Genomic DNA, 23,322 nt, shown 5'->3' with positions numbered 1-23,322 from the left:
CTGCGAGCAAAGCCTGAAGCTCGAATTGAAATCAGGAGGAGGTGGTGCCGATGCTGGAAAAGAGTCGCGACGCGGAGAGAGCTGGAGTTTGCTAGGCGGAAGAAGTCTTGGCGAAAAAAGATCTCAACTCCGCGTTGATCCCGGACACTCACATCCACGTCAAATCCTCAGGCGTTTCAAGCAAGATGTCGTTGAACCTCTTTTCTTCCTCGGTGTTGCGCAATGTCGCCACTACCGCCAATGTTGGCCTTTCGATTAGTCGCTCAAGCTCGACCGCTGCCATGAGCGCCTTCACTTCTCAACGCAACACAGGCTCGCAGGGTATGTAATGCCCCCCTACCGCAACCCCTACTATACTTTTACTTCTCAAATGATTCGAAATTGGGTATCATGCGAAAACGGCTGCTGACATGCAGCGGTAGGCTCCAATGTGCTCCAGCGCCGCCGGTTACCCAGCCGTCTGAAGTACCTCGAGGACCAGAAGGTGCAGGGTGAGAGCCGCGCTCTTGAACGATTCCAGTCCCGCGAATTCCAGGCCGGAGATGTTTACGCTCCCCATGATCTGAGTCCAGCAGAGATGAAGAAATGGGGAAGGCGCAAGAGCCCTCGCACAGACGCCTTCGACGCATTGAACTTGAACCCTCTCGACATGTACAAGGTATGAACCATAGCATCCCGCAGCAGCACTTCAAAATAGCTTTCCAGTCATCTTTACATACACAATATCTTTAACCGATCAAGGTGACAACCTTTGACTGACACGGTCCTCTCCACAGAACTTCGCCGTTATGTCCGAATATATGACCTCCATGGGCCGCATCAAGCCCCGATCCCAAACCGGCCTGCGACCTGTAAACCAGCGCAAGTTGGCCAAGGCATTGCGACGAGCCATTGGCATGGGTCTCATGCCCAGCGTTCACCGACACCCTGAGATCATTGCATCTGAGATGCGGGCACGTATGGAGGGCCCTGGTGGCTTCTTCTGATCTGGATCTATTGTTCTTGAGGTCTGATCTAAGATCTTGGTAGAAGATGTTCTTGTATAAGTACAGGCCGGTGCCTGGTTGAAAGGGCACTTCGTGTATTATTACTCTTAGCGCTATGCATTTATTTCCGACATACATGAATTTCGTAGAGAAACACAGTACACACTTGCAGACTACATACAGTACAGTACACAGAGATTTTACTCGGCATTTTGTATGGCCAAAGTTGACCAAACGGCTTAGCTGCAGCTGAGACGTGGCTGGTGTTCCCCGCTAACGTACGTCAGTAAACACTCTCCCACTTCCAACTCACTGAGTGTCAAACCCCCCCTCCAGCAATGTCACTTACGAACGGTGAGATCCTACTGTCTTCATATAGTGTCTTGCCGACCTGACATTCTCCAAGAGTCCATTTGGGCTGCGAGCCCCTCCACCACCCGCGGCCAACCTACGCAGCTTTCCTCCGATGCCAAAGGCGAGCGATTGGCATATGCAGTACGTCCTGCAACTTGACAACTCACACCAACAAGACCATTCAGATCTAACAATGCCTACCATAGTCCAACAAATCGATCTTCCTTCGTTCAATTGACGACCCCGCTGTTGCGAGACAGTACACTGAGCACAAGGCCCAGACAACAGTCGCACGGTTCGCCCCATCTGGATTCTACGTTGCCAGTGGTGATGCTGCGGGAATTGTTCGAGTGTGGGACTGTGTCGGTGAAGGAATCACCAAGGGCGAATACAGCATTGTCAATGGACGGATTAACGATTTAGCCTGGGACGGGGACTCTCAGCGCATCATTGCTGTCGGTGATGGCAAGCAGCGATATGGACACTGCATCACCTGGGACAGTGGAAATACCGTTGGTGAGATTCACGGCCACACGCAACAACTCAACACTGTGTCAATCAGGCAGCAGAGGCCTCTGCGTGCTGCCACTGCTGGCGATGACCGAAAGACCGTCTTCTACCATGGAGCGCCGTTCAAGTTCAATATGGGGATTGCGGACAAGCACTCCAACTACATCTACGGAGTTCAATTTAGTCCGGATGGCTCGCACTTGGTCAGCGTCGGCGCAGACCGCAAGATCTGGCTCTACGACGGCAAGACTGGTGAGACCAAGGGTCAGATTGGTGAAGGCGAACACAACGGCAGTATCTTCGGTGTTTCTTGGGCCAAGGACTCTCGAAAGTTCGTGACCGCAAGTGCCGATCGTACCGTTAAGATTTGGGATGTCGAGGCTGGCAAGGCAACCCAAACCTGGACTCTGGGAGAGGAGGGTGCTATGGCTGTTCGCGATCACCAGGTTGGCGTTGTATGGCCCCCTGGAAGAAGCGACGATTTGCTCATCAGTTTGTCGCTCAGTGGTGACCTCAACTATCTGGTTGAAGGCACTCCCAAGCCCCGCCAGGTTGTCTCTGGCCACCAGAAAAGTATAACCTCCTTGAACCAGACTACCGTGGACAACAAGGAGACCCTATGGACAGGTAGCTTCGATGGAAGAGTGTGCAATTGGGATGTTGCCACCGGCACCGCGGAGGAGATTGAGGGAGAAGGCCACCCCGGTTACGTTGCCGGGCTTGCGACGACATCGGAGGGGTCAGGTAGAATTTATAGTGTCGGCTGGGACGACACCGTTCGTTCCATCGATGCTTCCGCCAAGACCTACACCGGTAGCGCTTCAAAGCTGAACGGACAGCCCAAGGGCATTGCAGCTGGTGATGTGACCGTCCTGGTCGGTGAGAGTGAGGCTGTCGAGATTTACCAGGATGGCAAGAAGACTGGAGAGTACAAGACCGACTTCGCAGCTACCACTGTCGCGGCGCACGGCTCCATGGCAGCAGTCGGCGGCGAGAATGGATCAGTTCAGATTTGCGCCATCTCCAGCTCGCGACTTTCTCCCCGAGCCGACATCAGTGCTTCTCGCAACCCGATTTCTTCCCTTGCCTTCTCCCCAGATGCTTCTCACCTCGCAGTCGGTGACCTGCGGGGACGTGTTCTGGTTTTCAAGGTTTCAGATGGCAGTCTGGTTACTGACCGCTGGACAGCACACACCGCACGAATCACATCCCTTGCCTGGAATCCTACGGGATCACACGTTGTGAGTGGATCGCTAGACACAAACATCTTTGTTTGGAGCTTGGCCAAGCCTGGAGACTGGGTTGAGCTGCAGAATGCTCACAAGGAAGGTGTCCATGGAGTCGCTTGGGTCGACGGAGGCGTGAAGATCGTCTCCGTTGGGGCTGACGCTGCGGTGAAGAAGTGGAAAGTGGACGGTCTCCAATAGATATTATATTTGCTAGAATGAACTATTTCAAGGCTGGGACCAATTCTAATTCAAGCCTACTCCAAACCATGCAATAAAACTGTAGATGTCAGGCACAGCGTTGGGCGCAACAACAAACAGTGCGTGGCGGTGACCGGGGGGCCGTAAATATTGTTCCAATCGCAGCCGGCCAACAACTTGACCTGCATAGCTCTCCGCACCTCCGACTCTGTGACGTCTCGAGTCCCCAGTGAATTCCTCTCCGCCATGAGGCTTGTACAATGAGTTTACGCAAATTCCGTGACGTGTGAACCTGAAGATGCCGTCTGGAAGCTCAAGCTCAAGCTCGCGCCGCTTGCGCCCTACAGTATGCCCTCACATTCTCTTCCCCATGTGGGGGTTTGAAGACCTGCTAACACCCGCCGAAGCTGCGCCAGGCGACCTTTGTGCTCCCCAAAACAGGTCAGCGCCTCAAAGGCCTCGTGAACCTCCGAAATTCCACCCCAACCGACGAACACGATGAGCGGCGCGGTCTCCTCACAAACGAGATCCAGACACATCATGATGCATACATCCCAAGGATCTGGCGTTATGTCAACAATAAATGGGACCAGACGAATCAATTTTGGAGATCAGAGCTGGGGATTGGAGTGTTGAAATATAGTCTCGCCTATTTCCTCGGATCTCTTGCGACGTTCATACCCGCAGTATCAGCATTCCTTGGGCATCAGGATGGGAAACATATGGTCGCCACAGTCACAGTCTACTTTCACCCAGCCAGGTCCCAGGGTGGCATGTTCAAGGCCCTGATATGCGCGTTCCTGGCATTCTGCTATTCCTCTATACTGACCATCACGAGTATGTTCGTGGAGATGTTCTTCCAGGACACACTCAAACGGCCTGCCCTTGGCCATGCAGTGGTTTTGATTGTATTCTGTGGCGGTGGACTTGGTTTTGTCGGCTGGACCAAGCAACGACTCGGTGATCCCTTGGTGAACGTTGCATGTTCACTTACTGCGCTTTCGACCATTACCGTCTTAACCAAAGAAGGCGCCGTACAAAGTGGTGATCTATCTCTTGCCAAGATTTTTCAGGTCTTGAAGATGGTCCTCATGGGTGTGGTAGCTGTCATGGCGGTATCTTACTTCATTTTTCCCATTTCGGCACGAAAAAAGCTGCGCGCGAACCTTGTCACTGTCACTGATACATTGGCAATCATGATGACCACCATTACGGAGAGCTTTTTGAGCGGCACTGAGGAAGAGCTGAAATCCGCTGAGTTTGTCGATGCAGAAGCCAGGCATAGAAAGGCCTACGGACAGCTTGATAAGCTTGTTCGAGAGGCGAAGCTTGAACATTATGTGGTTGGCACTGAGAAGGAGTACAGACTTGAGAAAAAACTTGTACGCTGGGTGCAAGATATCACACACAACATGGGAGGACTGCGCAATGCTGCGTCCCTCCAGTTTAGTCTGATCCGCGAGACCATTGCCCGTGAATCTAGCTCCGTAGATGATCAACAGGCTAGCTCATCTCATGACTACTTCACCCCCATCGAGCGATCGTGGTCATTCCCTGACGGGTCATTCTTGGAGCCTATCGTTGAGCGACCAGAGGAGGAACTGTCTCCAAGCGGCTCCATGCGCTCTCGTCAAAACGAAAGCGCTCAATCAACACCCAGGCCGTCTCTTCTCCCAGCTGATGTTTTTACTATTTTCATTTCACACTTGGGGCCATCAATGGTAAGTCAAAAGCTCAAATCTCTCCCATACAACAGCTGACCGAATGAAGCGATCGTTGGCATTTACATTGAAGGAAATTTTCAAGGAGATCCCATTTGGGCCTGCTCCGAATTACAAGGTCTCTGTGAATGGCCGGCTGCGGATCAGTCTTGATCGAGCTCTTGAACTCTACAAAGACTCGCGCCAAAAGACGCTTGCATCGCTCTACCAGCAGAAAGAAACTATGAACATGAAGACCCAAGAAGCAGAAGCGGATCTCGAGGAAGTAACAGCAAGTTGTGGTCACTTCAGTTTCTCCCTCCTTGAATTCGGCGAACAGCTCCAAGAGATGCTAGCCATCTTGGATGAGCTACAGCTCGAAGTTGAGGAACGACCAAATGGACGATCCTGGTCCTGGCTTAAAATCTGGCAGTGGTCAACAGGCACAAAGGCTGCTAAAATGGGTCACTTTGATGACGGTAAGCAATACAAGATACGCCAAAAGCTCCTGTGACGTTGTACTGACCCTCGCAGAACCAGAATCTAGTGTCCATGCCAATAATCACATCAACCATCGTCGCCATGCATCGGACGGATTGATTGCACATGACAGAGTCGCCGTCAATGTTCGTGCCCACAAAGCACCCTCGTCGCAAGATACAACGAAACAGAGACTAGGCTACCGCATATGGAAAGCGCTTGGGTTCCTTCGAAGAGATGACACCAAGTACGCCATCAAAGTCGGAGCAGGAGCTGCACTTTATGCCCTGCCTGCCTTTCTTCCTTCAACTCGTCCTTTCTATACGCACTGGCGAGGAGAGTGGGGTCTGCTGTCATACATGTTGGTGTGCTCGATGACAATCGGTGCGTCGAATACGACGGGATATGCGCGTTTCCTCGGTACCTGCCTGGGGGCCGTCTGTGCAATCGTAGCATGGGAGGCTACGTCAGGAAATGTGTTTGGCCTTGCATTCCTGGGATGGCTTATGGCTTTATGGACCGGATACATTACGATTGTTCGAGGCAATGGTCCGATGGGCCGGTTCATTATGCTCACTTACAACCTCTCTGTGCTATACGGGTACTCTCTTGCCCAAAAAGAAGCAAACAACGACGAAGATGAAGGAGGCGTGAATCCAATTATGAGCGAAATCGCCCTCCATCGTGTTGTTGCTGTTCTGTCGGGCTGTATTTGGGGAATCATCATCACTCGGCTAATCTGGCCCATCAGTGCAAGACGCAGATTGAAGGAAAGCCTCAGTCTTCTCTGGCTACACCTGGGTCTTGTATGGAGGCGAGACCCCCTTTCGATCATGGCCATGGAAGAGAGGAACGTTGTTTACATGACTCCGCGAGAGAAGCTCGAGATCGAGCGATTCTTAGCACGATTGGAGTCTCTTCAAAGTGCTGCTGGAAACGAGTTTGAGCTGAAGAGTGCGTTCCCTGAAGCCTCATATGCCAACATCGTTCGCCGCACCCGTATCATGGTGAATTCATTCCACACCATGAACATTGAATTGATGAAGAACGATCCTGCCACCGAAGGCGAGATCAGTCTTCTTCGATACACCGCAGTAGAGAGACAGCAACTCTCTGCTCGCATCAGTCATCTACTCTCAGGTGAGTTATGACAAATGACGCATATTCTGTGAGATATGGTGCTAACCAACATGTCAGTCATGGCTTCTTCGATGAAGCTCGAATACCCCTTGAGCGATGTGCTTCCCAGCATTGAACATGCCCGTGACCGGCTGCTAGGTCGCATCTATCGCTACCGTTTGGATTATGAAGTATCACAACATACTACCGATGAGGACTGCGCTTTGCTTTATGCCTACAGTAAGTTTTATTCTGTGACTCTTTTTCATTCATCGCTGACTCTTCAGTCCTCGTCACTGGTCAATTATCACACGAGATCATGGAGATTATTGCGGAAATCGGACAGCTCTTTGGTGTGCTCAGTGAAGATGTAGTCCAGCTAGCTTGAAGGTCTCTTGAGCCTCTGACCAGAAAAATATCCCATACTGCCATTGATCACGATCGAACTGATCTACACTGTAGAAGCGACGACCATGGCGATACCTTGGTTGACGGTTATTGAGGGGATTCAATAAAGATGTAAAAACGCTAGCTTGAGACCCTATCCAGAGCTCCATTGCGCAACCCTTCTCCCAAATGCGCTTGATCTTGAAGCGATCTCCCAAGTAAGAAAAAAAAAGTGTAGGCTTGAGTTCGGCGCAGGTCGATGCATCCGTTTCTGGCGGGGAAACTCGCAACTCGGAAACCTCCCTTCCACCCCAAACCCATCGCCCACTCTCTTCCCTCATCGGTGTCCATCGTCTCTTCATCGGTTTCTTATATGGAACTATCTTCCCTTCAAGTCTGCGAGATTTGATCCCCCGGAATCCTCCTTGATGAAGGCGTAGGTGCCAATATACTCTGCCCTTCGGCGTAGACCGTCGCGCTCTCCAACCATGCAGATCGATCCGGCCGCCTTGAGTCGCAGTGACTCTGCAAATAACAAAGGCGTTGCGCCAAATGGCGCAACCTCAATCAAGACATCCCGAGCTTTGGTATCGGTGCCGCGGCTGGACCTGGAGCATGCCTACACGGACTTGAAGGCCGCCATCGGAGACAAGTGGAGCGAGTACAAGGAGTCCACAGCCCTTTTCCTACTAGGTATGTGCTGAAGCGCATTGGCTGTCTGATGAGAGAGCGAAGGCTAGAGCCTTTTGGAGACAGCTTCCTTTCTCCCCGCAAATTGAACGGGATGAGCTGACCTCCTGACCTCTTGCCCGATTCTAGGACATTACAATCAGAACGAATACGCGTCACGAGTGGATTATTTCTTATGTGCAGACCCGAAAAATGAACATCTACATAACAACTTTGTATGCGCGCTCATCGGAAACCTCACGCGCGACCTCCCTGATCATGGCGTCGCAAACTGGGTATCAGCCAACGATAAGCCCTCGGCCGTGTCGAAACCCATCTCCGGAGATGCTGCGGAACAAAGGCTGAAGACGGAGGTCATGCAACTACCTCCAAGGGACCGCCGGCGCATCAAGGCAATCACCGAGGTAGGTGGTGCTCGCGACAGCGATATCTTCACACCAGCGGCTGACAAGACAACTAGCGTGATAACTACGAGACATTGCCTACGGAGCTCGAGCAATCTCATCTGGTCAAGCAAATCAAACTACCCAGTCAGGTCCCCGCAAGTGCAGGCGGGCTGAACAAAACCAGTAAGGCGCCACCACTCCCCCATCGGACAGGATATCGTCTTCGTACCCGTGGACATCCTTCTCCCAACTACAGACCCTAACAAAGGTTTCTTCACTTTAGACTGGGAACTGGAAATTCGGAAACGATATGCCCAACCCCTCGCTGCAGAAACTGGTGAATTTCCGGATGCCGAATCTATCTATTCACGCATGGTCCCCATATGCTACGAAGAATCCCTCCCCAGCGGTGCCGGTCTCCCCTGTGCAGAGTTCATGGCCATTGCAACGGAAACCTTTGTCAAGGAAGTACTATCCGCAGTCTTCTCACGCACACGTTCGAACGGACCATCGGGCACAATTAACAACATGATGATGCGCAAATATCGGCAACAGCTTGAAATGGAAGAACTTGCATATACCCGAGGTGAGATTGCGAAAGATGCTGCGACAGGCTTGCTACCTGTTGAAGCACGCGAGGCCAAGGTTCGGAGACCCCTGGGTGTGAGAGACCTGCGACTCACTCTCGAGCTGGGCGGCGGTGTTCTCGGCCATATGCCCTTGATTGTGGATCAAATCATGGGCGGATACTTTGAAGATGAGCTCGAAACAGAAAAGCAAGATCGTGTTGAGAACGGAGTGGAACCGCATGAGGATATTAAACAACCCGCCGAAGACGAGATGGACCTGGACGAAGATGAGTCTCTCTTGGACTGGGAAGGAGGCGGTGTTGGTGACCGAGAACAGTTGAGCTCGTTGCTTGACGAGTGTCTGTCCATGGCCGCATGAGAATTTTATTATACCCCTTCCCTTTTTCCCTTTTCCCATTTCTCTTTATTTTCATACATGCTGCTACATTACATTTTTTGGTCCTTTTTTGTTGTTCTGTTCTCGGTCTGGAGGGAGGAAGGCTCACGGCGTCTAGGTATTAGGGAGGCTGTCACTCTTGTGACGCCGCATGATTTGCATATGGATTTGGAGTTGGAAGATATGTCTTTGTGATCCGTTCTCGATTGTCTCTGTCTTGTCCTGCTTTTCTCTCACCTTCCTCTCGATCTCGGTCGCTATCAAGTCGACCTGGCGATGTATAATATCACACTTCCTATCCAAAAGACAAGACAGAGCAGTTGGGACGGGGTGAATCAGGAGGCAAGAAACAAGGGAAGAAAAAGTGAATCAATGACCATTTTATTCTCTTGCTGGGGAAGGTCAAGCTTGTTCGATACCCATGAATTCCATTCCTTTACTGCATTCCTTTCACTGTAATTACTTATATAGTTCACATGCCATCAAATCTGTTCATTGTCTCGAGAATATTTAAAAGAATCTAACGAAAATAATTGTAATTGTAGCCAAGCTGCCTATATATAGTACTAGAAGCTTTGAATCTCCCCGTCTCATTCTTTTTGAGCATGAGTATCTCCTCGCCATCACCTGCTCGGCGAGCTTTTCACGGCTAGACTAGCAGAACATGTGCAGATCTTTGCCAACACCCGAGGGTATTAATAGACTATGGCTAATATATGAGCCTTGAGCCGAAGCCGAAGCTGTAGCTTCATGATAGAATGCCGATCCTGTCAGCAGTGACCCTCGGATGTCGCAAAGGTGGGATCACCATAGTGATATCCCATGAAGATCCTCAAAAGGAAGATTATGCTTCTCGGGTCAGGTATCACGTTTGCAATCAAGCCGGCTTGATTGCAGTAGACCGGTTCTCACGGAAAGGGCTTCGGCAAGATTGGGCCAGCTCTCTTGAAAGAGATGGATATCGTTGATGGAAACAACGACAATGAATGCCAGTGAGTTGAATGTCAAAGTCTCAATGGATCCAAAGCGTATCACAGCTTAACTTGAAATCTTGGGTGAGTGCGAATCTGCGCCCCGTATTTCCAGAAGAAGAACGGCACAGCGCACATCGCCAACGCAATGAAGCCCAGCAAAGAGTTCCCCCATCCCAGTCCTAGTTCCGCATACATCGATGGTCCCGCCAAAGGCAACAGGGCTCCGACCAAAGACCGCAGGGCCGTGTTTGCCGCGGTGACTGACGCCGCATAGCGTAGATAGGAGTCCACAAGGTAGGTGCTGGCACACATAAAGACCGTCATCAGGCCAGTGGCAAAGACCCCAGTGCCAATGATGGGGACAATCCAGTGAACACCGGCCTGGGCTGACCAGCCGTACCAGAACAGGCCGACAGGCATGAACCAGCAGCCGAACATCATAGGTAGGAGACGAGATTCAGGCGTGAAGCAGCCCCGTTGGATATGATTGGCAGCGATTCGATTGGCGACTACGCCTGTGACGATCAACCCCAACATACTCCCCACGCCAAAGCCCAAAAAGGCCAGTCCAGAAACGCCATGGGAGAAGCCGTATTTCTCTTCGACAATCGAGGTGATGGTGGTGAACATGAGGTAGAGATAGCCGTAGGTCGTGGCGGCGAACAAGGCCATGAGGAACACAATGGGTGAGCCGAACAGCAGCTTCAAAGGGCGGGCCAGTGCCGAGAGGAACAGTCTTCGATCCAGTTTCCCCTTGTCGTGAATGGACCGGAGATGCGGGTTTCCGGTGGACTTGCGCAGACGAGCAGCTTTGCGCTCGAGGACAACGGGGCCATAGGATTCGCGATACCAGACGATCGTCAGGACCATCATCGCACCCGTCTAAGCACGGTTAGTTTCAGTTGGGGGTTTCCGTCACTGGAATAGTAGACCTACCACAATAGCAATCACCCAAAACACCCAGCGCCAGCCCTCAGCTTCGGCCAAAAAGCCGCCAGCCACGGGGCCAACGACAGGGCCGAGGATAGGGCCCATCGCCCAAATGGCCATGATGCCGGCTCGCTTTTCCTTGGGCACCATGTCGGCGACCGTCCCCGAGCCAATGGTCAGCGGACACACACCCGCCATGCCCGCCAGCAGGCGAAAGACGATGAGTTGGGGCATCGTCTGAGCGACGGCGCAGGCGATGGTAAAAATGAGGAAGAGCAGGTTACAGCTGTGGTACAGGGCCACACGGCCATAGATCTCCGACAGGGGAGCGATGAGGAATGGACCGAAGCAGTAACCCAAGATATAGACCGAGACGACGAACGAACCCAGCATGCTACTTGTAACATGGAATTCCTGCATCACATCGCTGACCCCTGGGGTGAACATGGAGGATGCCAGCGGTCTATCTAGGTCCCCTGGTTAGAGCGTCCACTCGACTGAAGCGTGCCACTCACGTTATGAAGGTATTAAAGGCCATCAAGACCAGCTGGCGACCTTTCTTCCAGGTCGGCCAATTGAACGGATTCTCTGTATCATCAGGGCCGTCGAAATCCACCAACTGGGATTCCTCCACAGCCTGCGTCATCTGTTTCTCCAAGTCGGCCATGGATGAAGTGTCCAAGAGATGGAGTCACAAGAAGCCCCCATAGCTGGGTCTGTTCTATATAAGAACATGTCAAGAAGAAAAACACGGATACCGGCACGATCTCGGCTGTTGCGCCGATTGTATACCTTCAAACCCGACAAAATCTCCACCGGTCGTTTCGGTGGCCAATCGGTAGCGTTGGTTTGCGGGCTGTGGGTGGTTTATGTCCGATTTTATACAATTTTATACGAACTTACGAACTGACAAACTGCCAAACTGCCAAACTGCCGAGGTTTTGCCCCCTTTCATGGGGGATTTTTTTAAATTGGGATCCATATTTAGATGTCCGATTGCATATTAGTCTCGCATACAGGCAGATACAAGGTAAAACGGTTCAATGCCTCATCTATGCGCCTAAAACACCCGGGGAACGAACACGGCGAGGAAAAAACACGGGCTACTGGATGGTATTCGCGACAAGCTTCAGCGTTTCCTCAGTCGATTGATACGCGTTGGCCGGGTCCTTCGCAATGGACTGCCAGATCTCGCCGTGCTTGGGCTCCATCGAGACACACTTGGAGACCACATCGGACCGTTTTTCCTCGGTGCCGTGCTGCGTAAGGAACTTGTAATACCAAGCCCAGCCATCACCATAATCGCTGTCGGCAACAATGGCCTTCTCAAACCAGGTCATGGCCTTGTCCAGACGACGTTCACCCCAGAAGATGCGCGCGACGGTGATGAACAGAATCGGGTCGTTCTCCACCTTTTTGATAGCCTCTAAACTGCGGGCCTTGCGCTGGGCACGCGGCTCGAGGTGCCAAATGCTTTCGCTCCACAAGAGCCCCGAGGTGGGGACTTCCTGGATGGCGCGCGCCATGAGGACCTTCGCCTGCGCAATGTTGTTGGCGCGGCGCTCAACGCGTACGCTTTCGGTCCAGAGCTCAGCACTCTTCGGTACCGCGAGGCGGGCACGATCAAGAACCGATCGGGCGCGGACAACGGCACCCGCCTTCTCTTCCAAGCGGGAGGCGAGAAGCCAGAGTGCTACAGACTTGGAGCAGGCGCGGGTACCTGTTCCGTATGCCTCGCGTGCTTGGGGGAACTTGTTCTGGGCTTCGTATATTTGGCCCTTGATCATCCAAAGCTTGTCGGCCTTGGGGAAGAGTTGCAAGCCCTGGTTGACGAGGTCAAGAGCGTCGTCGGTATTGCCGAGTTGGCGCTCAAAAGCAACGCTCTTAATCCAGACCCGATCGGTGCCTGCTTCGCGACGAGCAGTAGCAAGGAGCTCTCTGGCCTGGTCGGTTTGCTTGGCGTCGGCCTCGAGTTTGACAGCAGCCAGCCAGATGTCTTCGTTGTTGGGATTTTGGTTGAAGGCGCGGCCAAGGACGCGGCGTGCATCGTCAATCTCGCCGGATTGCCATTTCTCCTTGGCGAGCTGGAGCCAGAGTTCTTCACTCTGAGGGCATGCCTCGACGGCTTTCTCGAGGACCTGCCAAAGGGCTTCTTTGGTCCCGTGATTACGCTCCAAGTCTGCTGCTGCCAGCCAGATAGATCGGCGGTTGACAAAGACTCGCAAGGCGTAGGCGTAGATGGCACGGGCAGTCTCATACCTACCACGGGCAATGCTAGACTTCGCATCGTCCATCCAGATGTCCTTTCGGTCGTCATCCTCATCCAGTCCCCATCCGAGAGTTTCTTGGATAATACCACCACAGGTGAGAACAGCACCTTCTGCTTCGCACTTTTCAGCTTCCGTGATCCATTCTTCTCTCTTCAGCATAGCGTTTTCGCGAGCCAGAGCCTGGATAGCACGCTTCATAACATTGACCTTGGCGAAGGTGCCCATCTGTTCCTGGAGTCGAGCGGCCGCAATCCAAATTTCGTAGCTGGTGGGAACGGCCTTGCGAGCAGCGTTCAGGACCTTTTGGGCGGCATCTGGAGTTTCCAGGCGAGCAAGAGCAAGCCACAGCTCGACCGAGAGAGGGATCATCTCAACAGCCTTGGCCAGAAGGAGACGCGCATCAGCCGGGTCTTCTTCCAGATTGACGGCTTCTTTCCAGATCTGTACGGATTGAGGGATGTGTAGGATGGCCTGTCTGAGGACGTTCTTTTTGGCTCGAGTGTCGGTTTCTAATTTCATGGCCTCGGTCCAGAGTCGCGTGGACCGGTCGTTGTTCTTGATGGCGTTTGCTGCAATGACCTTGGCGTTGTGGCCTTCATTGAGTCGGATGTTCTCCAACCAAGCATCTTCACTCTTCGGGCATAGTTCACATCCCTTGGCGATGAGGTTTCTGGCGGCCACTATCCTGCCAGCAAGCTCCTCGAGACGGGCGAGTGCAATCCAACCGGGAGCGTGCTTCGGGTTGGTCTTAGTGACAGATTCCAATAGGGTCCGAACTCGCTTGATATCGCCGACCTCGACTTCTCCGGCTTTCGCTTCGGATTGCGTCAAGCTAGTTAGGTAGCCCTTGGGGTCGATGTTCGTGGCGCTTCCTGATGATGTATCGGCCGACGATCCCAGCGCAGCCTGGTCCAGTCGGACCTTCAGTACTTTATCACGCGCCGCACCGATGTCTGCGAAGTTTGTCATGGTCCCATCAGTTTCTCCATCACCGCCATCAGGTTGCGCTCCATCATCGGCGACTGATGTATCGTATTGGGTCGAGTCTCTAGCACCAGCAATGACGTTATCCGGAACGGCATAGAAACGTTGTCGGAGGTTCTGCTTCTCTCGTCGATTCTTGCCCGTTAAATCACCAACCTCGGGGAGGTTTGCCCAATCTTCTTCGGACACCGAGGCAAGGGTTCGTTTCAAATCGGCGAACTGTTGTTGAATCTTCGGGTTTTTTCGATTGTAGTCTTCTTCTTCTAGTTTTTCACGGGCTTCCCTGTAGGTGGCGAGCGATTCAAGTCGGTACTCTGTCCAAACAACCGGGGCTATCCCGATGAACAAATGGTTCGAGGGGAAATGTATGGGAAATGCGACTAACCTGCGAGCTTTCCGACGCCTGTCCATCTTCTCGTCTACCTCTTGGTAAATGCGATCTGCCTCGTCGTCTTCTTGATCGAACTGTCCGTATGCGAATAGTCCGACCTCATTCTCGGGATCTTGGAAGCGCTCATCGTCTTCTTCCTTCTCGTCGTCTTTTCCGCCTTTCTCGCGCGATTGGTTTCCGTAGGCAGTAGGTGCAGCGGCACCTAGTTGTGCTGCTCTCTTGTTTAGAGCAGCTTGGATCTGTTCGGGCGTAGGACCTTCGCGCGCCGGGCCAAGATCGGAGCGAGTGGTGAAACCGGTCGCACCACGACCAAGACCAGCGACATAGTTATCGGGCGCCAGCTGGCTCAGGAAATCTTTTCGTCCAGACGCCATGTTGGGCACGACGAAGCTGAAGCTCGAGATCGACGGCGAAGGAAAGGCGGGCGTGAGAAAAGTTAATCCGGTGCCGGCAATCTTATCGGCCAAAAAAAAGTGCCCACATTGAAGTCGATGCGCAGGACTTGCTCTTTCTCCAATCCTTGAGTCCGCGAGGTTTTCTTATACAAAATGCCTAAAGTTGCGAGACAGAAGCGTAACAACGCTTCACAGGGTCTTTCAGATGCTGCCGCCAAGACCAAAGCTGCTCACAGCATCTTCAAGATGAACACTGATATTGGCCAGCACGTTTTGAAGAACCCTGGTATTGCAGGTACGCTGCACTTTGTCTACTAAATATATGCTATGGCTAACGTTTGGATGTCTAGCTGCCATTGTGGAAAAGGCCGAGCTCAAGCAAAGCGACGTGAGTGCTTCAAGGAATTCGACTTGAATTACAAACACTGACGATAAACAATTTGCAGATCGTCCTTGAAATCGGTCCCGGAACTGGTAACTTGACAGCCAAGATTCTTGAGAAGGCGAAGAAGTGTATCGCCGTCGAATTGGACCCTCGTATGGCTGCCGAAGTCACCAAGCGTTTCCAATCCACCCCATACCAAAAACGCCTAGAAGTTATTCTTGGAGACGTGATGAAGACGGAGCTCCCATATTTTGATGTCTGCATCAGTAATACCCCCTACCAGGTAAACACAACCCGATATTGCAGTGGTCGTGACTCTTCTAATGCAACATAGATTTCTTCTCCTCTCACATTCAAGCTTTTGGCTACCTCCCCGGCTCCGCGCAGCTGTATTCTCATGTAAGTTTTTTTTGGCAGTGCCTTCTAGCTCAAGCGATGGTTACCATTGAGATCTAACATAACTCTTGTACAGGTTCCAACGTGAATTCGCCCTGCGATTATTCGCCAAGCCCGGCGACAAGCTCTACAGTCGACTCTCTGTCAACGCGCAAATGTGGGCCAAGATCGACCACATCATGAAGGTTGGCAAGAACAACTTCAAGCCCCCGCCCCAGGTCGAGTCTAGTGTCATCCGAATGGTTCCCAAGAACCCACGGCCGCAGATCAACTACGAGGAATGGGACGGACTGCTGCGCATCGTTTTCGTGCGTAAGAACAAGACCCTCCGGTCTAGTTTCATTGGAACTCAAAGCATCATGGAAATGCTAGAAGGCAACTACCGAACATGGTGTGCGCAAAATGACATCCCCGTTGAGGATGGCCCGGTTGAGGTTGCCAATGACGATGCGATGATGGATATGGGCGAAGAGCAGGAGCAGGCTCCTGAGGAGCCCGCCGACGAGGTCATGGACATGGATGACGACGATGTCCCTGACTTCTTCAAGGAGGAGACCAACGCTCGTATTGAAGCAGCGCTTAAGAACGGAGCTTCGCGCAAGAAGCGGGGCAAGGTTGCAGAACTTGTCCGTGAAAAGGTGCGCCAGGTCTTGGAGGATGACACTGACCTCGGAGAGAGACGTGCGAGAATGTGTGACGAGAACGATTTCTTGAAGTTGCTGTGGGCATTCAACCAAAAGGGAATTCATTTCAACTGAGCGAAGCACCATGCCTCTGCCCCGAAACATCCGATGATGAAGCCGGGAATTTGGATGATGAATTATGATTACTATCAATAAAAGATACCATTTTCAGGAGGTTCATCCCCAGCAGGCCGAAGATGAGCACGTGAGTCCTGGAACAGACTCTGCCAAATGAATGCCTCGCTGAGCAAAAGCTCGATGTCTTTCTCGGTCCAATCCTTGGTAGGCAATGCCTGGAGGAACATCATGACCTCCTAGTTTGATGTTAGTACATCACGCAGGTGGCAATTTAGACTAGCATTCTTACCTGGAAATCCATCTTAACCAATTGATCCGTCCACTTGACCAAGAATGCGGCGCAAACATAAAGGTGGAATCGAGAGAAGCCCTGCTCCTCAGCCTGTAGTTGAAGTCAGTATCTTGGGGTCGACATAACATGGGGAGGTGAAAAGTACCATATATGTGTCCCACATGCGTATCGTGTTTTTGATGCTCATTTCCCGCATGAGCAAGCAGTTCATCCATCGGAAACTAAATTGCATAAATTCCACGCCTTCTTGCTCCAAATGCTTGGCGAGCGATGAATCGATGCGCATTGTCAAGTCCCGTAGAGCCCTGACTTGTCGATGGATCCCAGGCTGAGCATATATGTAGTTATCTTGGATACCATCCAGAAGCTTTGTAAGGCACCAGAAAGTGTCGGCTTCCACTGCATCCAACACGCTTCGGGGTAGCTGGCCAGGGTCCATGCCTTGTTCAATGTTCAAATCGGTGATGTAAACACCTAAAAACACCTGCCAAAAAGGTGTAACCAAGTCATTTATACCCTGAACGTAGCCACTTGCTGGGTGACGAATAGCCCAGACGTAAAGGATACGTTCCAAGGAACGCTGGGTGGCTTCATATCCATATAATGGAATGTGAGGACTGGTACGAGGAACATCGATACTGATCTGATGCCAAACTGCCTCATCCAGTCCTCTGCCACGACCCTTGGTTGAATCAGGTGGTTTTGTGGAGCTTACTCCACTGCCTCGCTCAAAGGCCTGTCGAACACCGTCAAGGTACTCTTTGCGTTTCCGCTCTAGCGTAGAGATACGACGCTCGCTATTTGTAGGTAAATATCCTAGCAAAAGTTGCCAGGTCATTGGCCGGACTTCTTCCGGCACACCTGACCAAGCAAGGTTTCGCAGCTCGGTTGGAGATACGGTGCTTGCCTGTAGAATGCGCTTGAACTTGTTGATTCGCGTAATGCGACTAGAGTGAATATCTCTTTCTTTCGGCGATGCATTGGTAGGGGGTGGGGAATGGTTAATGAGGTTCAGAGCATTGGCAGGATCTAGGGCTAATTAGCATGGTCCGGTCGTCCTTTATCAAACATAAATACCTTGCAGAATGTCCTTATATTGAGGCCGGAGAATCTTCCCCTCTCCCTTTCGCGCAGTTGGATACATTGGCGCACCACGCTCTTCCGCGATGTCTGCACTGTCCGCGCGACTTCTGTTGTTCGAGGCCAGTCCATATCCAAGTGTTGAGAGATTGCCACCAGCCCCGACACCAGTATCCAGATTCTTTGGTTTAAACGGCATAGATCGTTTTCTTCTCATACTGGCAAGACTAGGCAGGCCAAATTCATCTTCATCGTCATCGTATACAATCTCGTCATCTTCATCTTCATCGTCTTCTTCAGTCGGGTCGCGACTCCACTCATCAACCCCTTGGGTCATAATCCCAGGATAAGGTTGACGGGGAGGTGATGCGATGACGTTTCCTGGCCTTCGGTTCAACTGCGATGCCGCATTCACGGCCGATGACTTTGGCGGGGTTTGAGGGACTGAGTGGGATGATGTAGCTCTGCCACGAAGACACTTTGTCAATCACTTGTTTCCGTTGGGATTTGAGGGCGTCAAGTAATACGCACTGTACAAGATTTGCATGGGAGTATGATGCGCCCACTACTGTATTTGGACCGTATATCTTCGATCCCTGGTTTAGAGAGGTGCTTCGGCTGGCCCAGAAAGGTGATTCTGTACGTCTTGAGAGTGAATCAGCATTGAAAGCGCTTTCTAGTTCATATACAGCTGCAAAACTGGAGTAGCTAGGGTTGCAACTTACTCTGAATTATCTGTCCGGTTGGCAAGGAGATAATGTGAGCTATAACTGTGATTGAATGTAAGGAGACAGGCACTCACCAACCTGGACCATTTCCTACAATTTAGTTAGCCTTAGATCGGCGCAAATGAAGGGTGAGCTCAAGCTGAGCAAGAACCATTCACTGACCTGCCCTTTTTTGTTTGCCATGATGGGGGAATTCAATGTGATCGTGGTCTCATGGGGCTAATAGTCGTGCGGGGTGGCGCTGCCAGGCCATGTAGGAGCTCAACGGCTTAGAGCAGCATTGTAAACGAGCACAAGAAGTATAAGAAAGTAAAAGCAAGGTCGACGAACTGACCACAAGTGAGAAGAAGACACTGAAGTTCAATCGCCGTGACAACATCCAAAGTTGGGAACTTTCCAAGGTTGAAAGTCGGGGTCCCTTAGTCAGCGCACCTCATCCCTTGAAGTTCTTCACGGCCTTTCCGCTCTGCGAACTTCAGTCCCCGATTCTTCTTGTCTCCAGCGCTTTTCTCAGTTCGTACTCAATCGCTAATAATGGCTGACCCCGAGGATGGCGAGGATCTCTTCGCGGATCTGTATGTTTATACTTCGTGAATACTTCGTTTATACTTTGCCGCCCTGCTAACGCCTGCCAGTTACGATGCCGACGAGTCGACCACTCGCACTACTGCTCCAGCTGAAGCTCCAAACCCTATTCAAGAAGCTCCTCCTGCTGCACCCGCTATGAATTCCGGCTTGGATTTTGCCCCCGCCCCTGTCGAGTCCCAGGAATCGCACAATGCCGGCCAGGCCTCCGACTATGACGCCGGCTATCATAATGGCCATGGAAATGGTCAAGAAAACGCCTATGGTGCTCCTATGCATGCTCAGGTGCCCCCTGCTGAGCCTGAGTCTCATGGAACCGGCATCAAAGAAGACGGGTAAGTTTACTGACCCCTCCATACTCCCAATTATCAAATCAGGTATCTATTGCTTGTGTCTCCTTGGCATTGGGCTGTGCTTTGCTGGCTTTCTTCTCGGTCGCTGCTGCTATTGCCGGGCTTGAAATCGGTATGGACAATAAGAAACGAGTTCTTTGTCACGAAGTGCCTCGTTTGAGAAGTTGTTGAAAAGAGATGAAATCTTGGCCTTTGAGATGGCAGACTTTGTTGGAGGGAACCAAAATGGGCTCGATTATAAGCAAGTTTACTCGGGGACAATCATGACGCGGCCATCACAATCTTCGACTTTGCCCAGCCCCGGGCACTTCGATATCTGCACTCCGCAGAGGCAATAAAGAATGCAGATCCCTGGGAACAAACGCACAAAGACTACAGCAACCCATCACGGATCTTTATCAAGCGATCATATATAGTACACCCGATACTATATAGCTTCTTGTCGATATACCTTGTTAGAGCAGAGCGCAAGAAGTAGCTACACTGTCGGAAGGGAGATTATCAAGCCCCATCTACTTAGCTTCAGACTTTGTTATACAAGGCAGTGGGTTCCCAAGATTCCCAGGTCAGACAGACAGACAGTGACAATTCACTTTTTACGACTGAACTACTTGCGCCCCTACGCTTTTCATCTTCGCCCGGTTTGAGCCCGAAAGAGGAGGATATCGGCGTTCTCAGCTCATGTAAACCAATGGGCTTCTCGTTAAATCCCATGAAGATCAGCTTGATCGGATTGAACGTATACTGGGGGATCAGGCTGCGACAGTGATCCTGTCAAAAGCTTGCCTCGATGGACTTGCCCTAACATGGCTACGACATTTGCATTAGCTGTATGCGTGGATAGCAGCATAGCACCGCCAGCCCATATAGCCAGGACACGCTTGCAACTTACTTTGATCTTGATTCACTTGCTTTTGTTTATACAGGTCGATGCTTTAGATGGCCGCTAATCGTTATGGATAGGAAAATGTTCATTGGAGGTCTGAACTGGGAGACTACCGACCGTATGAGCATCTTTCAATACCGCGCAATTTTCTTCTGACGTTTGTTCTAGAGTCTCTGCGTGATTATTTCTCCGAGTTCGGTGAAGTCCAGGAATGCACTGTCATGCGCGACAGCGCCACCGGTCGCTCTCGTGGTTTCGGTTTCTTGACTTTCCGCGACCCTAAGACTGTCAATACTGTTATGGTCAAGGAGCACTACTTGGATGGCAAGATTGTAAGATTTTCGCAACTCGTCATTTCGTATGGTAACTAATGGCGATTCAAGATTGATCCCAAGCGTGCTATCCCTCGTGATGAGCAGGAGAAAACCAGCAAGATCTTTGTCGGTGGTGTCAGCCAGGAGGCGACCGAGCAGGACTTCAAGCAATTCTTCATGCAGTTCGGCCGAGTTGTTGATGCTACCCTTATGATTGACAAGGACACAGGCCGTCCCCGTGGATTCGGATTTGTGACTTTCGACAGCGAAGCCGCGGTGGAGAACGCCCTTTCTCGTCCCCTTGAAATTCTCGGCAAGCCCATTGAAGTCAAGAAAGCGCAGCCCCGTGGTAACCTGCGCGATGATGATGATCGACGTGGCGGCCGCCGTGGTGGATATCGTGATATGAATCAAAATGACGGACCAAGTGGACAGCAGGGTGGACAGCAGGGAGCTGCCGGTGGCATGACCCCTCAGATGATGGCCCAATACTGGCAACGTATGCAGCAATACTTCGCCATGATGCAGCAGCAAATGGTGGCCAACCAGGGTGGTGGCATGCCTAACATGAACATGGGTGCTATGAACCCGGCCATGATGCAGCAGATGCAGCAGATGCAACAAATGAGACAGATGCAGATGGGTAACCAGCAGCAGGGCAGCATGAGCCCCATCCCCCAGAGCCCTGGCTCCCAGCAGCAGATGCCAAACATGGGTGCCATGATGCAGAGCCAGCCCAGCAACGGCGGCAGTGACAATGCCAGTCCTGGCCCTAACGCGGCCACTATGGCTGGAAACTACAACAACGCCAATGCCAACGCCAACCGCCAGACCGGACCCGGCTACAACGCCCATGAGCAGATCGCATTCGAGCAACAGAAGTACGAGCAGCAGCAAGTCCGCCGCACGATGGACCCCCGAGGATACTCCCCTTACCAGCAGCAAGGTGGCCCTACCTCCTGGGAAGGCATGTACGACGAAGTGCCCCAGCCCAACATCCCCACTGGACCTGCAGGTATGAGACGCGTCGGAAGTTCTGGTAGTGGTATGTGGTTCTTACGAGACTCAACATAACACATACATACCCCTTTTGATTCCAACTCCATTTTTTTGTTCTCTTAAAGCTAACCAGACTCTAATAGGAACCACCCCGCAGCCCCAGGGCACCGCACCCGCCAATGCTCCCACAGGACCTCGCAATGCAGGCAAGCCCGGTGCGAACTACCGTGGCGGCGGCCGTGGATCTCACCGTGGCTACCACCCATACCAGCGTTAAATCACTCAACGTGGATTCATGTAACTGTTGTGTTTGTCGCCGGTGCCTCTTTTCTTTTCAATCTCTGTGTTTTTCTACGTCTTTTTTTTTTTTTTTGCCTGGGGTCTGGCTTCGCTTGTAACAAGAAAGGGACTGGCTAGGTGATCTGTGATATGTGATCTAATGATTGAAGCTCGACGTTCAGTTTCGAGCTTGCTTAGACACTTGCAGTTTTTTTCATATGCATGCAATTCTGCAATGACATACGTATGTTCACTCGAATTTGCTTACGTAGCTTGCCAGGGTTTCTTTGGTCTTAGGCAGACAAAGCAGTCCCATTGAGATAGAGTAGAGGCAGAAGTGTGGGCAAGGCGAGGATATGCATAATTCTGAAGCACCTTAGTCCAGTCAAGTTGTCCGGATCTTCATGTCGTAGAAGGTCCAGAAATCTAAAGCACGCGAGTGACCAACATCGCTGCATGCCGAACAACGCACGGCTCCAGTCATCAACCGTCAAAGGCAGTCCACATTTTCCGCCTCTAACATGAACGGGGATTAGAACTTGTCTTTGTTTTATAAATGATCTCACCTAACACTTATGACCAGCAATAGTCAAAACAAATGACATTGGCGAAGCATCGTCACGTGTCACGACGTGCCCTTGTATCGATTTCCTTGCCGTTTTAATGAAGTTATATAGTATAACTTCTGGTATAAGGCCTGCTTTAGCCTCATGTATATAATGTTGGCTCGATCAGACCGAGGAACATTGTCGCTAGTTGTCAAGTTTTAACAAACACGATCTCCACGTTCACAATCTCATTTATCGGGTGATCAATAGAACAATGCTTACGTTTTTCCTGGCTTGTAATCCATGGATGAGCATATCTCTCAATTATATCAGTGATTGAAGATAGATAGATTGGGTTAACTGAATAATATGAGGTAGAGCATCGATATCCATATAGTCATAACAGCCAGGTTAAATTTCAAGGAAATACTTAACTCTACCCGACAAGATACCATACATCGAACCAAATATCTAGCAAAAGATCATAAATTGCAAGCTGAAATAAAAGAGTGATAAATAAAGAGTGAAGGTATGTATAGACAAACGCAATATCAAAGAAAGAATGAAATGATATCACAAGAATATGCAAAGAAAGACAAGATAAAAGGCCCAACCGCCATTTCAAGCACGCTAAAAATCGTCAAAAAAATGGAAAAAGAAAGTGCTCGATCGCTCGATCTAAGATATATGAGGCAAGAATGTCGAGAAAAATGGGGTCAATGAGAAACAAGGCAAGTCCGCTTGATGCCTTCGCTTTTTTTTCTGTT

General features: G+C 51.2%; 8 protein-coding genes across 8 annotated transcripts; 5 read left to right on the top strand and 3 right to left on the bottom strand.

Moving 5' to 3' along the window:
• Positions 1-185: 185 nt before the first annotated feature.
• Positions 186-3,277, top strand: N7511_005892 (Ribosomal protein S18; the record flags this gene model as incomplete). The annotated part of the gene is made up of 5 exons (XM_057128269.1): positions 186-321; positions 423-658; positions 777-957; positions 1,393-1,481; positions 1,547-3,277. The coding sequence occupies 5 exons, from the start codon at positions 186-188 to the stop codon at positions 3,275-3,277; spliced, it is 2,373 nt and encodes a 790-aa protein (XP_056984786.1).
• Positions 3,278-3,575: 298 nt separating this feature from the next.
• On the top strand, positions 3,576-6,964 carry N7511_005891 (FUSC family protein; the record flags this gene model as incomplete). The annotated part of the gene is made up of 6 exons (XM_057128268.1): positions 3,576-3,623; positions 3,685-4,998; positions 5,048-5,456; positions 5,512-6,597; positions 6,655-6,816; positions 6,864-6,964. The coding sequence occupies 6 exons, from the start codon at positions 3,576-3,578 to the stop codon at positions 6,962-6,964; spliced, it is 3,120 nt and encodes a 1,039-aa protein (XP_056984785.1).
• Positions 6,965-7,451: 487 nt separating this feature from the next.
• N7511_005890 (TADA1 family protein) lies at positions 7,452-8,987 on the top strand (the record flags this gene model as incomplete). The annotated part of the gene is made up of 4 exons (XM_057128267.1): positions 7,452-7,656; positions 7,783-8,057; positions 8,114-8,222; positions 8,296-8,987. The coding sequence occupies 4 exons, from the start codon at positions 7,452-7,454 to the stop codon at positions 8,985-8,987; spliced, it is 1,281 nt and encodes a 426-aa protein (XP_056984784.1).
• Positions 8,988-10,036: 1,049 nt separating this feature from the next.
• N7511_005889 (MFS transporter) lies at positions 10,037-11,576 on the bottom strand (the record flags this gene model as incomplete). The annotated part of the gene is made up of 3 exons (XM_057128266.1): positions 10,037-10,861; positions 10,916-11,372; positions 11,425-11,576. 3 exons carry the CDS (start codon positions 11,574-11,576, stop codon positions 10,037-10,039), a joined length of 1,434 nt encoding a protein of 477 aa, XP_056984783.1.
• Positions 11,577-12,012: 436 nt separating this feature from the next.
• On the bottom strand, positions 12,013-14,928 carry N7511_005888 (U4/U6-U5 snRNP complex subunit PRP6; the record flags this gene model as incomplete). Its single annotated transcript, XM_057128265.1, has 1 exon — positions 12,013-14,928. One exon carries the CDS (start codon positions 14,926-14,928, stop codon positions 12,013-12,015), a length of 2,916 nt encoding a protein of 971 aa, XP_056984782.1.
• Positions 14,929-15,102: 174 nt separating this feature from the next.
• Positions 15,103-16,488, top strand: N7511_005887 (dimethyladenosine transferase; the record flags this gene model as incomplete). Its single annotated transcript, XM_057128264.1, has 5 exons — positions 15,103-15,244; positions 15,300-15,337; positions 15,396-15,617; positions 15,669-15,733; positions 15,807-16,488. The coding sequence occupies 5 exons, from the start codon at positions 15,103-15,105 to the stop codon at positions 16,486-16,488; spliced, it is 1,149 nt and encodes a 382-aa protein (XP_056984781.1).
• Positions 16,489-16,562: 74 nt separating this feature from the next.
• Positions 16,563-18,681, bottom strand: N7511_005886 (GTPase-activating protein GYP1; the record flags this gene model as incomplete). The annotated part of the gene is made up of 6 exons (XM_057128263.1): positions 16,563-16,727; positions 16,781-16,873; positions 16,929-17,812; positions 17,861-18,327; positions 18,395-18,500; positions 18,666-18,681. Coding segments are annotated over 6 exons (1,731 nt in total), but the record flags the coding sequence as incomplete, so codon positions are not given.
• Positions 18,682-19,125: 444 nt separating this feature from the next.
• On the top strand, positions 19,126-22,005 carry N7511_005885 (uncharacterized protein; the record flags this gene model as incomplete). The annotated part of the gene is made up of 6 exons (XM_057128262.1): positions 19,126-19,166; positions 19,227-19,511; positions 20,493-20,533; positions 20,584-20,747; positions 20,799-21,774; positions 21,872-22,005. 6 exons carry the CDS (start codon positions 19,126-19,128, stop codon positions 22,003-22,005), a joined length of 1,641 nt encoding a protein of 546 aa, XP_056984779.1.
• Between the last annotated feature and the right edge of the window lie 1,317 nt (positions 22,006-23,322).

The sequence above is a fragment of the Penicillium nucicola genome, assembly GCF_028828085.1.
Source record: "Penicillium nucicola strain IBT 29836 chromosome Unknown utg000005l, whole genome shotgun sequence".
Lineage (NCBI taxonomy): Eukaryota > Fungi > Ascomycota > Eurotiomycetes > Eurotiales > Aspergillaceae > Penicillium > Penicillium nucicola.
This window is presented reverse-complemented; position numbering and strand designations above follow the sequence as displayed.